Genomic DNA, 15,871 nt, shown 5'->3' with positions numbered 1-15,871 from the left:
CTCGCATTGATGTGCCATCCTGGATGAGCTGCACTACCTGAGCCACTTGTGTGGGTTGTAGACTCCGTCTCATGCTACCACTAGAGTGAGAGCACCGCCAGCATTCAAAAGTGACCAAAACATCAGCCAGGAAGCATAGGAACTGAGAAGTGGTCTGTGGTCACCACCTGCAGAATCACTCCTTTTTTGGGGGTGTCTTGCTAATTGCCTATAATTTCCACCTTTTGTCTATTCCATTTGCACAACAGATGTGAAATGTATTGTCAATCAGTGTTGCTTCCTAAGTGGACAGTTTGATTTCACAGAAGTGTGATTGACTTGGAGTTACATTGTGTTGTTTATTAAGTGTTCCCTTTATTTTTTTGAGCAGTGTATTTGGTAGCATTGCCTTTAAATTGTTTAACTTGGCTCAAACATTTTGGGTAGACTTCCACAAGCTTCCCACAATAAGTTGGTGAATTTTGGCCCATTCCTCCTGACAGAGCTGGTGTAACTGAGTCAGGTTTGTAGGCCTCCTTGAGTTTTAATGACTCCAACCTAAGTGACTGTAAACTTCCGGCTTCAACTGTATACACAGCCACACCCGTTGCTGACTGGTGTATGAAATCGAGCACACAGCCATGCAATCTCCATAAACAAACATAAGCAGTAGGCCTTACTTTAGAGCTCTGTGACTTTCAACGTGGCACCGTCATAGGATGCCACCTTTCCAACAAGTCAGTTAAATTTTTGCCCTGCTAGAGCTGCCCCGGGCCACGGTAAGTGCTGTTATTGTGAAATGGAAACATCTAGGAGCAACAATGGCTCGTCTGTCCTCGGTTGCAACACTCACTACCGAGCTCCAAACTGACTCTGGAAGCAACGTCAGAGCAGCCGCACACAAGCCTAAGATTACCATGCGCAATGCCAAGCGTCGGCTGGAGTGGTGTAAAGCTCCCCACCATTGGATTCTGGATCAGTGGAAATACATTCTCTGGAGTGATGACTCACGCTTCACCATCTGGCAGTCCGTCAGACGAACATGGGTTTGGCGGATGCCAGGAGAACTTTACCTGCCCCAATGCATAGTGCCAACTGTAAAGTTTGGTGGAGGAGGAATAATGGTCAGGGGCTGTTTTTCATGGTTCGGGCTAGGCCCCTTAGTTCCAATGAAGGGAAATCTTAACACTACAGCATACAATGACATTCTAGACGATTCTGTACTTCCAACTATGTGTCAACAGTTTGGGGAAGGCCCTTCCGTACCCCCAAGGGACTAGATCTAACAGGATTCTGCTAGCTCCTCCTGTACCCCCAAGGAACTAGATCTAACAGGATTCTGCTAGCTCCTCCTGTACCCCCAAGGGACTAGATCTAAACGTGATTCTGCTAGCTCTTCCTGTACCCCCAAGGAACTAGATCTAACAGGATTCTGCTAGCTCCTCCTGTACCCCCAAGGAACTAGATCTAACATGATTATGCTAGCTCCTCCTGTACCCCCAAGGAACTAGATCTAACAGGATTCTGCTAGCTCTTCCTGTACCCCCAAGGAACTAGATCTAACATGATTCTGCTAGCTCCTCCTGTACCCCCAAGGAACTAGATCTAAACGTGATTCTGATAGCTCTTCCTGTACCCCCAAGGAACTAGATCTAACAGGATTCTGCTAGCTCCTCCTGTACCCCCAAGGAACTAGATCTAACAGGATTCTGCTAGTTCCTCCTGTACCCCCAAGGAACTAGATCTAACAGGATTCTGCTAGTTCCTCCTGTACCCCCAAGGAACTAGATATAACAGGATTCTGCTAGCTCCTCCTGTACCCCCAAGGAACTAGATCTAACAGGATTCTGCTAGCTCTTCCTGTACCCCCAAGGAACTAGATCTAACAGGATTCTGCTAGTTCCTCCTGTACACCCAAGGAACTAGATATAACAGGATTCTGCTAGCTCCTCCTGTACCCCCAAGGAACTAGATCTAACAGGATTCTGCTAGCTTCTCCTGTACCCCCAAGGAACTAGATCTAAAAGTAAAAGAATATAAAATCCCGTTAGATGTGTGTATTGTTAGATATGTACTCTTGGATCTAGAAACACCTGCAATAACATCTGATAAATATGGGTATGCAACCAATAACATTTTATTTGAACCATTTGTACAAACTGGCTGCTTTTTCCTCAGCTCCAAACACAACTAAAAGGCTAATTATTATGATACATAAAAAATACAAAAAACTCTAAAATCACCATTGTTGGTAAAAGGTGAAGACCAAGAAGGCAGAATCACTTTCTTTAAATGGATCCATAATGGAAAGAAAAGGTCTTATATTAATGTGTACGCTTCATATTCATATGATCCTACAGTTTAAAAAAAATATTTTATGAACAGCATATTGTTAGCACTTTCTACTCAAAACAAAACCCCCGAATCAATTCCTATATTATTATCTACACCTCTATTTTCAAAAATGATTCAACATATGAGCTTTTCCGATCACTACTCCTACTACTGCCACTTACACGTTTTAGAATATCCTAATAAAATAGAACCACAAGATGGCGTTTAAACTTTTCAACTGTGGAATTGTTGAAGATACTCTTTCAGATGCTTTCAGATGATGGGAAGGGACTCTGCTGTGCTAGCTTCAGGGGGAAGCTGGTTGCACCATTGGGGTACCAGGACAAAGAGCTTGGACTGGGCTGAGCGAGAGCTGGCTACCCCAGTGGTGGGAGGGCCAAGTAACCGGAGCTGGCAGAACAGAGTACCCCGGGTTGGTGTGTTGGGTTTGAGCATAGCCAGAAGGTAGGGAGGCAGCAGGGAGCCCTGCCATCAGTGAGTTGCAGTAGACCAGAAAGGAGAAGACAAGTGCCTGGATTAGGACCTGTGCGAGGTAGGGTCGTACCCTAAGGATGTTGTAGAGCAGGGCTGCCCAACCCTCTTCCTGGAGATCTACCGTCCTGTGAGTTCACTCCAACCCTCTTCCTGAAGATCTACTGTACTATAGGTTTACAGTCCAACCCTCTTCCTGGAGATCTACTGTCCTATAGGTTTACAGTCCAACCCTCTTCCTGGAGATCTACTGTCCTGTGGGTTCACTCCAACCCTCTTCCTGGAGATCTACCGTCCTGTGGGTTTTCAGTCCGAGTGTGAGAACTCACGTCGGTAGCCATGAAATGCTTTGAAAGGCTGGTCGTGGTTCACATCAACAGCATCCTCCCGGATACCCTAGACCCACTCCATATCGCATGCCGCCCCAACAGATCCACAGATGACGCAATCTCAATCGTACTCCCCTTTCCCACCTGGACAAAAAGAACACCTACAGTGGGGAGAACAAGTATTTGATACACTGCCGATTTTGCAGGTTTTCCTACTTACAAAGCATGTAGAGGTCTGTACTTTTTATCATAGGTACACTTCAACTGTGAGAGACGGAATCTAAAACAAAAATCCAGAAAATCACATTGTATGATTTTTAAGTAATTAATTTTCATTTTATTGCATGACATAAGTATTTGATCACCTACCAACCAGTAAGAATTCCGGCTCTCACAGACCTGTTAGTTTTTCTTTAAGAAGCCCTCCTGTTCTCCACTCATTACCTGTATTAACTGCACCTGTTTGAACTCGTTACCTGTATAAAAGACACCTGTCCACACGCTCAATCAAACAGACTCCAACCTCTCCACAATGGCCAAGACCAGAGAGCTGTGTAAGGACATCAGGGATAAAATTGTAGACCTGCACAAGGCTGGGATGGGCTACGGGACAATAGGCAAGCAGTTTGGTGAGAAGGCAACAACTGTTGGCGCAATTATTAGAAAATGGAAGAAGTTCAAGATGACGGTCAATCACCCTCGGTCTGGGGCTCCATGCAAGATATCACCTCGTGGGGCATCAATGATCATGAGGAAGGTGAGGGATCAGCCCAGAACTACACGGCAGGACCTGGTCAATGACCTGAAGAGAGCTGGGACCACAGTCTCAAAGAAAACCATTAGTAACACACTACGCCGTCATGCATTAAAATCCTGCAGCGCACGCAAGGTCCCCCTGCTCAAGCCAGCGCATGTCCAGGCCCGTCTGAAGTTTGCCAATGACCATCTGGATGATCCAGAGGAGGAATGGGAGAAGGTCATGTGGTCTGATGAGACAAAAATATAACTTTTTGGTCTAAACTCCACTCGCTGTGTTTGGAGGAAGAAGAAGGATGAGTACAACACCAAGAACCCATCCCAAACGTGAAGCATGGAGGTGGAAACATCATTCTTTGGGGCTGCTTTTCTGCAAAGGGGACAGGACGACTGCACCGTATTGAGGGGAGGATGGATGGGGCCATGTATCGCGAGATCTTGGCCAACAACCTCCTTCCCTCAGTAAGAGCATTGAAGATGGGTCGTGGCTGGGTCTTCCAGCATGACAACGACCCGAAACACACAGCCAGGGCAACTAAGGAGTGGCTCCGTAAGAAGCATCTCAAGGTCCTGGAGTGGTCTAGCCAGTCTCCAGACCTGAATCCAATAGAAAATCTTTGGAGGGAGCTGAAATTCCGTATTGCCCAGCGACAGCCCCGAAACCTGAAGGATCTGGAGAAGGTCTGTATGGAGGAGTGGGCCAAAATCCCTGCTGCAGTGTGTGCAAACCTGGTCAAGAACTACAGGAAACGTATGATCTCTGTAATTGCAAACAAAGGTTTCTGTACCAAATATTAAGTTCTGCTTTTCTGATGTATCAAATACTTATGTCATGCAATAAAATGCAAAGGAATTACTTAAAAATCATACAATGTGATTTTCTGGATTTTTGTTTTAGATTCCGTCTCTCACAGTTGAAGTGTACCTATGATAAAAATTACAGACCTCTACATGCTTTGTAAGTAGGAAAACCTGCAAAATCGGCAGTGTATCAAATACTTGTTCTCCCCACTGTATGTGAGAATGCTGTTAATTGATTACAGCTCAGTGTTCAACACCATAGTACCCACAAAGCTCATCACTAAGCTAAGGATCCTGGGTTAAACACCTTCCTCTGCAAATGGATCCTGGACTTCCTCTCGGGCCGCCCCCAGGTGGTAAGGGTAGGCAACAACACGTCTGCCACGCTGATCCTCAACACTGGGGCCCCTCAGGGGTGTGTACTTAGTCCCCTTCTGTACTCCCTGTTCACCCACGACTGCGTGGCCAAACACGACTCCAACACCATCATTGAGTTTGCTGACGACACAACAGTGGTAGGCCTGATCACGACAACGATGAGACAGCCTATAGGGAGGAGGTCAGAGAACTAGCAGTGTGGTGCCAGTACAACAACCTCTCCCTCAATGTGAGCAAGACAAAGGAGCTGATCGTGGACTACTCTACCAACTGGTCCCGTGTGGCTCAGTTGGTAGAGCATGGCGCTTGCAACGCCAGGGTTGTGGGTTCATTCCCCACGGGGGGACCAGGATGAATATGTATGAACTTTCCAATTTGTAAGTCGCTCTGGATAAGAGCGCCTGCTAAATGACTTAAATGTAAATGTAAGGAAAAGGTGGGCCGAACAGGCCCCCATTAACATCAACGGGGCTGTAGTGGAGAGGGTCGAGAGTTTCAAGTTCCTTGGTGTCCACATCACCAACAAACTATCATGGTCCAAACACACTAAGACAGTCGTGAAGAGGGCACGACAAAGCCTATTCCCCCTCAGGAGACTGAAAAGATTTGGCATGGGTCCCCAGATCCTCAAAAAGTTATACAGCTGCACCATCGAGAGCATCCTGACCGGTTGCATCACCGCCTGATATGGCAACTGCTCAGCATCTGACTGTAAGTGTAACAGATGTGAAATGGCTAGCTAGTTAGCGGGTACGCGCTAATAGCGTTTCAATCGGTTACGTCACTTGCTGGAAGAGACCACTAGTGCCCTGTGGATGGGGGCGTTGTCATCCTGGAAGAGACCACTAGTGCCCTGTGGATGGGGGCGTTGTCATCCTGGAAGAGACCACTATCACTGTTACATAAGGCACTACAGAGGGTAGTGTGTACGGCCCAGTACATCACTGGGGCCAAGCTTACTGCAATCCACCTACAGAATAGGCAGTGTCAGAGGAAAGCCCATAAAGTTGTCAGAGACTCCAGTCACCCAAGTCATAGACTGTTTTTTCTGCTACCGCACGGCAAGCGGTACCAGAGCACCAAGTCTAGGACCAAGTCTAGGACCAAAAGGCTCCTTAACAGCTTCTACCCCCAAGCCATAAGACTGCTTGGGGGTATTACTATTACATTGACCCCCCCTCCCCAATTTGTTTTGTAGCTACTCGCTGTTTGTCTATGCATAGTCACTTCACCACTACCTACATGTACAAATTACCTGTACCCCCGCACATTACCAGTACCTCCTGCAAATAGCCCCATTATTGTGTTACTTTTTACTTTATTTGGTAAATATTTCTTAACTCTTCTTCTTGAACGGCACTGTTCGTATATATATATATATAGATACATATATATATATCTCACACACACACACACACACACACACGTCCATAGCGAACTTGTAAACATCGTAAATATGAAAATAGAATACAGATTTCAAATATATGTTTGCCCCTTTTAAAAATGGCACGACAAAACGGTTGAGGTTGGTCCGTTTTAGAGACAATAATCCATTGCCTAGAAAACATATTATATTATTTCAGATTATATCCTGAACATTTTTGCGGGGAGAAATTTTGCGGGGAGAAAAGTCAAAACTTATTAAGAAACCCTTTGAGACGCATCGAAAGCGATACCATATGGCACCATTCAACGCCTCGTTTTATAGGCTAAACACCATATCATCACACGGCCGGTCTATTATTAATTAGGGGGTCTGACCAAGGCAGCAGTGCAGGGAGTGGCGAGGTTATTACATATTCCACCTCATTCAGAATTTTAAAATAAACGTTACATTCATCCGGTTATAAGCATGAATACATCATAACGGTTTCTGGTTCGTTCTACTCAAAACGAGTGATATTGACATTACGCACATCCCTAATATATTTCTAATGAGTAAAACGGCACCTTTACCTCTCTCTCCAGCGTGTTGTCTTCCTACTCGAGAATCAACAACTAACTCGTCTCCTCGAACAGCAGAGTAGCGCGAACCTCCCACTGTTCTAAAACATATCTGGACATCAAAGCTTAGCTACAAAATTAGTCAAGAGTGAATTTCGCAGGGTCCCACGGTCGGAGAAATTGTAGCGTATGACGCTTCGGAGGAGATCCCCCTACCCTTTCCCCCATTACTAGCCTGTTCAATCTCTCTTTCGTATCGTCTGAGATTCCCAAAGATTGGAAAGCTGCCGTGGTCATCCCCCTCTTCAAAAGGGGGTGACACTCTAGACCCAAACTGCTACAGACCTATATCTATCCTACACTGTCTTTCTAAGGTCTTCAAAAGCCAAGTTAACAAACAGATTACCGACCATTTCGAATCCCACCGTACCTTCTCCGCTATGCAATCTGGTTTCAGAGCTGGTCATGGGTGCACCTCAGCCATGCTCAAGGTCCTAAACGACATCATAACCGCCATCGATAAGAGACATCACTGTGCAGCCGTATTCATCGACCTGGCCAAGGCTTTCGACTCTGTCAATCACCACATTCTTATTGGCAGACTCAACAGCCTTGGTTTCTCAAATTATTGCCTCGCCTGGTTCACCAACTACTTCTCTGATAGAGTTCAGTGTGTCAAATCGGAGGGACTGTTGTCCGGACCTCTGGCAGTCTCTATGGGGGTGCCACAGGGTTCAATACTCGGGCCGACTCTCTTCTCTGTATACATCAATGATGTTGCTCTTGCTGCTGGTGATTCTCTGATCCACCTCTACGCAGATGACACCATTCTGTATACTTCTGGCCCCTCTTTGGACACTGTGTTAACTAACCTCCAGACGAGCTTCAATGACATACAACTCTCCTTCTGTGGCCTCCAACTGCTCTTAAACGCAAGTAAAACTAAATGCATGCTATTCAATCGATCACTGCCCGCACCTGCTCGCCCGTCCAGCATCACTACTCTGGACGGCTCTGACTTAGAATACGTGGACAACTACAAATACCTGGGTGTCTGGTTAGACTGTAAACTCTCCTTCCAGACTCACATTAAGCATCTCCAATCCAAAATTAAATCTAGAATCGGCTTCCTATATTGCAACAAAGCATCCTTCACTCACGCTGCCAAACATACCCTCGTAAAACTGACCATCCTACTGATCCTCGACTTCGGTGATGTCCTCTATAAAATAGCCTCCAACACTCTACTCAACAAACTGGATGCAGTCTATCACAGTGCCGTCCGTTTTGTCACCAAAACCCCATACACTACCCATCATTGCGACCTGTACGCTCTCGTTGGTTGGCCCTCGCTTCATACTCGTCGCCAAACCCACTGGCTACAGGTTATCTACAAGTCTCTGCTAGGTAAAGCCCCGCCTTATCTCAGCTCACTGGTCACCATAGCAGCACCCAATCGTAGCACGCGCTCCAGCAGGTATATCTCACTGGTTACCCCCAAAGCCAATTCCTCCTTTTGTCGTCTTTCCTTCCAGTTCTCTGCTGCCAATGGCTGGAACGAACTGCAAAAATCTCTGAAGCTGGAGTCTCATATCTCCCTCACTAGCTTTAAGCACCAGCTGTCAGAGCAGCTCACAGATCACTGCACCTGTACATAGCTCATCTGTAAACAGCCCATCTATCTACCTCATCCCCATACTGTATTTATTTATTTATCTTGCTCCTTTGCACCCCAGTATCTCTACTTGCACATTAATCTTCTGCACATCTACCATTCCAGTGTTTAATTACTATATTGTAATTACTTCACCATCATGGCCTATTTATTGCCTTAACTTACCTCATTTGCACTCACTGTATATATACTTTTTGTTTTCTTTTGTTCTACTTTATTATTGATTATATGTTTTGTTTATTCCATGTGTAACTCTGTGTTGTTGTATGTGTCGAATTGCTATGCTTTATCTTGGCCAGGTCGCAGTTGCAAATGAGAACTTGTTCTCAAGTAGCCTACCTGGTTAAATAAAGGTTAAATAAAATTTATAAATAAAATTAAAAATAGGCTTAACCTCAAATTTCTCCATAAAATAGGTTAAAATGTGCGATCTTAATATATTCCGAAACAGACATTTTAAGAGATTGAATAAGAATGTATAAGAATATAATAACGTCTTCTTCTCCTGTCACAGCACATGAAATACACAAACATATACATTTCACATGGCTAAAATGATTAGAAACAGAAAATAACTACAAGTACCATGACACAGACGACCGGAAATTAATTTAGGAAGCGGAAACACGTGTAACAGCGGAAGCGAATGTATACAATGGAAATCCAAAAATCAATTAAGTTATGAAAAACAATATTAATTGCCTTTCTTTGTCGCCGCTGCAGATAAAGAAATGGCGGATATATAGACACGGTAATTTAGATCTCGTTTATGCACGGGTACATGGAGCTTTACTGGCTACAGTCGAGAGGTTTATTTACTATATGTAGCTTTGTAAATAAACGGTAGCTTGATAGCTAACTGGCTAATTTAGCACATACTGTACTTGCTGTTTAGCTAGCTAGCTAGCTAGCTACTAATGTTAACCTGCACGCTATCATTAACTATTAAGCTTTCAGAGTACTCCATATATAACAAACCGGACATGAATATCTAACATTAGCTAGCTATAATTCTTACGTTACTCTTTTGTTTGCTCTTTCAGACAAATTAGCCTGGTAACGTTGTGCAGTCGTTCATGTTAGCTAGCCAACATCATTAACTAGCTGGCTAGCTGTCCACAAAGGATCATTAAGGGCCAGGAGCAAGCTGCAACAACATCCGAACGATAGCCAGCGATTCGATCTGTCTGCATTATGCTACTCTACTTAGCAAGCCATCTAACGTTAGCTCGCTAACTAGCGTTTGTTATTTAAAGTGGCATTTTAATCATTGGTGTAGAGCTGGCAGGTCCGTGTATCACACGTTTGGTTTGCTAGCTAGTTAGCTAACTAGTAAATGGCTATACCAGGGCAATAGAGATAGCTTGGGCCAATTATGCCTGAATTGCTTGAAAATGCATTGTCATATCTGGTTGATTGACATCGCTATTTATCTGTGTTTGTGTGACTATTAGAACCACTGGAGAAGCAGTTTCATGGATAAAAACAGAATGAGCTGATAGTTCCAGAGGTCTTTCAGAAGAGGTGGCAGAAGAGAGAGGCTGACCGGAAGATGCCAAGAAGAAAACAACAGAATCCTCAACCTGTCAAGTGTAAGGGCTCAAACTGTCACATTCCTATAACTGTAAGCCACTGTTCTATGCATTGGGCCAGTATAGAACAGAGAACGTTGATCCATTCTCTAGAGGGCAACATGCATGTTATGCTAATGACGTTCGTGATCTTTGTGCTCTGGTCTTAACGTTTCCTGTATGAGAGCAGATGGTCAAATATGAAATACAGGAACTGGACCAGTTTTAGGGTGGGAACTAATGGTGACCACTTTCTAACACGCTGAAGAGTGGGATCATCAAGTTCATGTAGCTAGAGACCAAACAATGCCAGAGACATAGAAATGGACACAAACAATCTGTCCTCACGTGGACATTTTACTGGAGAACCTGGCTATGCTTAAACATTTGTTTTCACTTTGTAATCTTTGAGGAACACATGTATAAGATTTATTTTATATATATAAAAACTATCAGTCAGGAAATTACTTATTAGATAAGATACCGGAAGTGGCTCTGTCCCAATTTGTCTTCCTGTGATTATTCACATCCAATCTACTCGCCTCCTCAACCATATTGAAGAAAAAATGTCCGCGGTCCTTCCTTCCAATGTGTTTTGAGAAGGAGGTGAGGAGATAGGAATTGAGGAAAGGTGAATTAAGAAAGCCAGTGACTTGAATATGATTTAAGATACAGGAAATGTCCCCGACTACATCATAGAAACACTTTACCAGGCGTCTTGGTTCTCATCGATGGCAGCAGATGGGATCTTGTTATTAACATTGGCTACTGCCTTACCTACAGTCCTCCTCTCCAATGGTCAAAGACCAATTAAGGTTACGTCTCAAATGGTACCCTATTCTAGCCTGACGACTCACACTAAATTATTTTCGCTGCTGTCGTTCGCTACATACTTCAGTCTGAGCCTGATGTCATTGAAGTCGTTTGTTGTTTTCGAGGGGGCACGAGGGCCTGTTTTGTACAAAACAAAGTCCTCAACGCTTTTGGTCGTCTCTAAACAATCGGAGTATCAAAGCCAATGACTGATTTTCAAAAACCGCAGCTTTATCCACCTGTGTGACTGGCTCTGGCCCAACCCATTGGTTTCTGGAGAAATCAGACGGCCTTGAATATGTTCGCATTCGGTGAAGGGTCGGGGAATGCGCTCGGAAAGGGAGATACCTAGTCAGTTGTGCAACTGAAATGTGTCTTCTGCATCAGAGGGGTGCCTTACTCGACTATCCACTGTTACCTGCCGAAGACGTGGATAACTGCCTTGCTCAGGGTCAGAACGACAGATTTTTACCTTGTCAGCTCGGGGATGCACTTATTGTGGAGAAGAAACTAATGTCCATGAGCGTGGTGTAGCGTTTGGGCCGAGCAAGGAGTCTGGATAGCTAGGCAAACCCTCTTGCCTAGATAGTTCACTACTTTTGACCAGGGCCCCATATGGTCAAAAGTAGTGAATTATACAGGGGGGCAGCCACTGACTCATGTACTGTCATGCATGTCATTCTCCACTAGAGGGCAGCAGAGTATTAGCTCACTCAGAAGACCTTTAAAGGGATACTCTGGGATTTTGGCACTACTTCCCCATAGTCAGATGAACTTGTGGATACAATTTTCATGTCTCTGTGTCCAGTATGAAGGAAGTTAGCGGTACCTTCCCGAGCAAATGCTAACTAGCGTTAGCACAATGACTGGAAGTCAATGGCTGGAAGTCTACATACCTAATACATAATGAATGACATCCGGCTGTGATTGAGAGTCCCATAGGGCGGCACACAATTGGCCCAGCGTCGTCCGGGTTTGGCCGGGGTAGGCCGACATTGTAAATAAGAATTTGTTCTTAACTGACTTGCCTAGTTAAATAAAGGTATAAAATTTTTATAAATAACAGTAGACTTCCAGTCATTGCCAAAATCCCGAAGTATAGCTTTAATTGTGGCAGACTGTCTTGGAAATTACAGGCAGCTGGTGTCTTTGACTATTGAATATTCATAGCTGTGTGTCAAGGGTGTTTTTTTTTTTTTACATTAACTTGGAGCAATGAACATTTCTGTCAGTAAGGCTAGAAAAACATGGCTTGATTAATATTCATACTTTCTCACATCCTTATGACTTCTAACCTTCATGTAAAGCGATTTTCTAGCAAACTATTTTATTTTTACTAGATTTATTAATTCCCTGACGAATATAAATAAAGGTTGCTTTGTGTTTCAGTGGATTCTGAAGATGGTGTATTAACCATCGGAGCTCCAGGAAGCCTGACCTTGAAGGCAGATTTTCTTCTGGGACACGACCTTGAGTTTGGTGACCCCGGCCATGACAAGATCCTAGGCCTGGACGACAAGTACTCAGGTTGGTACTAAATGTATTAAAGCTTTATTCAGACAGGTTGGTGTTTCATTCATTAAAGCTTTATTCAGACAGGTTGGTATTTCATTCATTAAAGCTTTATTCAGACAGGTTGGTATTTCATTCATTAAAGCTTTATTCAGACAGGTTGGTTTTGTTGCACGGAAATATAACTTGAGATGTGGCGCACTTAACTATACAATTGTTAGGCCTAAATCAAGACCTTAATCACTACAAAAAAAAGTATGGAAATGTATGCACTGACTACTGTAAATTGCTCTGAAAAAGAGCGTCTGCTAAATTACTAAAATGTAATGTATATGTCATGCCTTGATGGGCGATTGAGATCAAATCTATTTTATAACCGAGACCTGTTCCATGATAGAAGCATGTCATGGAGGTCAAAAAGTTTACCGCTGAATTAATCTTGCAATGCCAGACACATTTGAGATATTCTGGAGACCACCAAACCTAGAACAGTCGGGGTCAAGGTATGGCATGAATTTTTTACAATATCGTCTATAACGGTATTTTGATGCAGTGCTGAATTAAATGAAAAGTTCTACAAATTGGACTACTTCACTGTCAGTTCGGTCCTTGTTTGGTTGAGTATGTAACCATCAGATTGGAGAAAGCCCATTAAAACCACTTAGGATTCATTTGTTGCCATTCTAGGGTCATGCACAGCACTACCCATAAAACATATTTAGAACTTTCATTATTCAGATACTGTCAAATACTGCCAAAAATGAGAAAAATATTGTAAAATTATATATATGGGGCGGCAGGTGGTTAGAGCGTTGGACTTGTAACTGAAAGGTTGCAAGATCGAATCCCCGAGCTGACAAGGTAAAAATCTGTTGTTCTGCCCCTGAACAAGGCAGTTCCTAGGCCGTCATTTAAAATAAGAATTAAGAATGAAAAAAATATTGTCCTGAGTTATCTGCATAACCTGCATACTAGCCTTGTTGGGTTTCAGCCTTGTTGGATTTCAGCCTTGTTGGGTTTTAGACTGGTGCCTTGTTGGGTTTTAGACTGGTGCCTTGTTGGGTTTTAGACTGGTGCCTTGTTGGGTTTTAGACTGGTGCCTTGTTGGGCTTCAGCCTTGTTGGGTTTTAGACTGGTGCCTTGTTGGGTTTTAGACTGGTGCCTTGTTGGGTTTTAGACTGGTGCCTTGTTGGGTTTAATGACTGGTGCCTTGTTGGGTTTTAGACTTGTTGGGTTTTAGACTTGTTGGGTTTTAGACTGGTGCCTTGTTGGGTTTTAGACTGGTGCCTTGTTGGGTTTTAGACTGGTGCCTTGTTGGGCTTCAGCCTTGTTGGGTTTTAGACTTGTGCCTTGTTGGGCTTCAGCCTTGTTGGGTTTTAGACTTGTGCCTTGTTGGGTTTTAGAATTGTGCCTTGTTGGGTTTTAGACTGGTGCCTTGTTGGGTTTTAGACTGGTGCCTTGTTGGGTTTTAGACTGGTGCCTTGTTGGGCTTCAGCCTTGTTGGGTTTTAGACTTGTGCCTTGTTGGGTTTTAGACTGGTGCCTTGTTGGGCTTCAGCCTTGTTGGGTTTTAGACTGGTGCCTTGTTGGGTTTTAGACTGGTGCCTTGTTGGGTTTTAGACTGGTGCCTTGTTGGGCTTCAGCCTTGTTGGGTTTTAGACTGGTGCCTTGTTGGGCTTCAGCCTTGTTGGGTTTTAGACTGGTGCCTTGTTGGGCTTCAGGCTTGTTGGGTTTTAGACTGGTGCCTTGTTGGGCTTCAGCCTTGTTGGGTTTTAGACTGGTGCCTTGTTGGGCTTCAGCCTTGTTGGGTTTTAGACTGGTGCCTTGTTGGGTTTTAGACTGGTGCCTTGTTGGGTTTTAGACTGGTGCCTTGTTGGGTTTTAGACTGGTGCCTTGTTGGGCTTCAGCCTTGTTGGGTTTTAGACTTGTGCCTTGTTGGGTTTTAGACTGGTGCCTTGTTGGGCTTCAGCCTTGTTGGGTTTTAGACTGGTGCCTTGTTGGGTTTTAGACTGGTGCCTTGTTGGGTTTTAGACTGGTGCCTTGTTGGGTTTTAGACTGGTGCCTTGTTGGGCTTCAGCCTTGTTGGGTTTTAGACTGGTGCCTTGTTGGGCTTCAGCCTTGTTGGGTTTTAGACTGGTGCCTTGTTGGGCTTCAGGCTTGTTGGGTTTTAGACTGGTGCCTTGTTGGGCTTCAGCCTTGTTGGGTTTTAGACTGGTGCCTTGTTTGGCTTCAGCCTTGTTGGGTTTTAGACTGGTGCCTTGTTGGGTTTTAGACTGGTGCCTTGTTTTCAGACTGGTGCCTTGTTGGGCTTCAGCCTTGTTGGGTTTTAGACTGGTGCCTTGTTGGGCTTCAGCCTTGTTGGGTTTTAGACTGGTGCCTTGTTGGGTTTTAGACTGGTGCCTTGTTGGGCTTCAGCCTTGTTGGGTTTTAGACTGGTGCCTTGTTGGGCTTCAGCCTTGTTGGGTTTTAGACTGGTGCCTTGTTGGGTTTTAGACTGGTGCCTTGTTGGGTTTTAGACTGGTGCCTTGTTGGGTTTTAGACTGGTGCCTTGTTGGGCTTCAGCCTTGTTGGGTTTTAGACTTGTGCCTTGTTGGGTTTTAGACTGGTGCCTTGTTGGGCTTCAGCCTTGTTGGGTTTTAGACTGGTGCCTTGTTGGGTTTTAGACTGGTGCCTTGTTGGGTTTTAGACTGGTGCCTTGTTGGGTTTTAGACTGGTGCCTTGTTGGGCTTCAGCCTTGTTGGGTTTTAGACTGGTGCCTTGTTGGGCTTCAGCCTTGTTGGGTTTTAGACTGGTGCCTTGTTGGGCTTCAGGCTTGTTGGGTTTTAGACTGGTGCCTTGTTGGGCTTCAGCCTTGTTGGGTTTTAGACTGGTGCCTTGTTTGGCTTCAGCCTTGTTGGGTTTTAGACTGGTGCCTTGTTGGGTTTTAGACTGGTGCCTTGTTGGGTTTTAGACTGGTGCCTTGTTGGGCTTCAGCCTTGTTGGGTTTTAGACTGGTGCCTTGTTGGGCTTCAGCCTTGTTGGGTTTTAGACTGGTGCCTTGTTGGGCTTCAGCCTTGTTGGGTTTTAGACTGGTGCCTTGTTGGGTTTTAGACTGGTGCCTTGTTGGGCTTCAGCCTTGTTGGGTTTTAGACTGGTGCCTTGTTGGGCTTCAGCCTTGTTGGGTTTTAGACTGGTGCCTTGTTGGGTTTTAGACTGGTGCCTTGTTGGGTTTTAGACTGGTGCCTTGTTGGGTTTTAGACTGGTGCCTTGTTGGGCTTCAGCCTTGTTGGGTTTTAGACTTGTGCCTTG

The 15,871-nt window shown here is 44.6% G+C and overlaps 1 protein-coding gene across 1 annotated transcript in view; it reads left to right on the top strand.

Annotated features, from left to right (window-relative positions):
• Nucleotides 1-9,301: 9,301 nt before the first annotated feature.
• The window catches only part of LOC139556682 (zinc finger protein 513-like), a 42,197-nt gene continuing 35,627 nt past the window's right edge, over nt 9,302-15,871 (top strand). The window contains exons 1-3 of the mRNA XM_071370922.1: nt 9,302-9,439; nt 10,143-10,280; nt 12,462-12,599. Coding sequence (XP_071227023.1) covers nt 10,241-10,280; nt 12,462-12,599 — 178 coding nt within the window. The 5' untranslated portion in view covers nt 9,302-9,439; nt 10,143-10,240. The remainder of the gene's footprint in view (nt 9,440-10,142; nt 10,281-12,461; nt 12,600-15,871) is intronic.

Source organism: Salvelinus alpinus, chromosome 27, assembly GCF_045679555.1.
Source record: "Salvelinus alpinus chromosome 27, SLU_Salpinus.1, whole genome shotgun sequence".
Classification (NCBI taxonomy): Eukaryota; Metazoa; Chordata; class Actinopteri; order Salmoniformes; family Salmonidae; genus Salvelinus; species Salvelinus alpinus.
The sequence above is the reverse complement of the archived record's forward strand: the minus strand, read 5'-3'. Positions and strand labels throughout refer to the sequence as shown.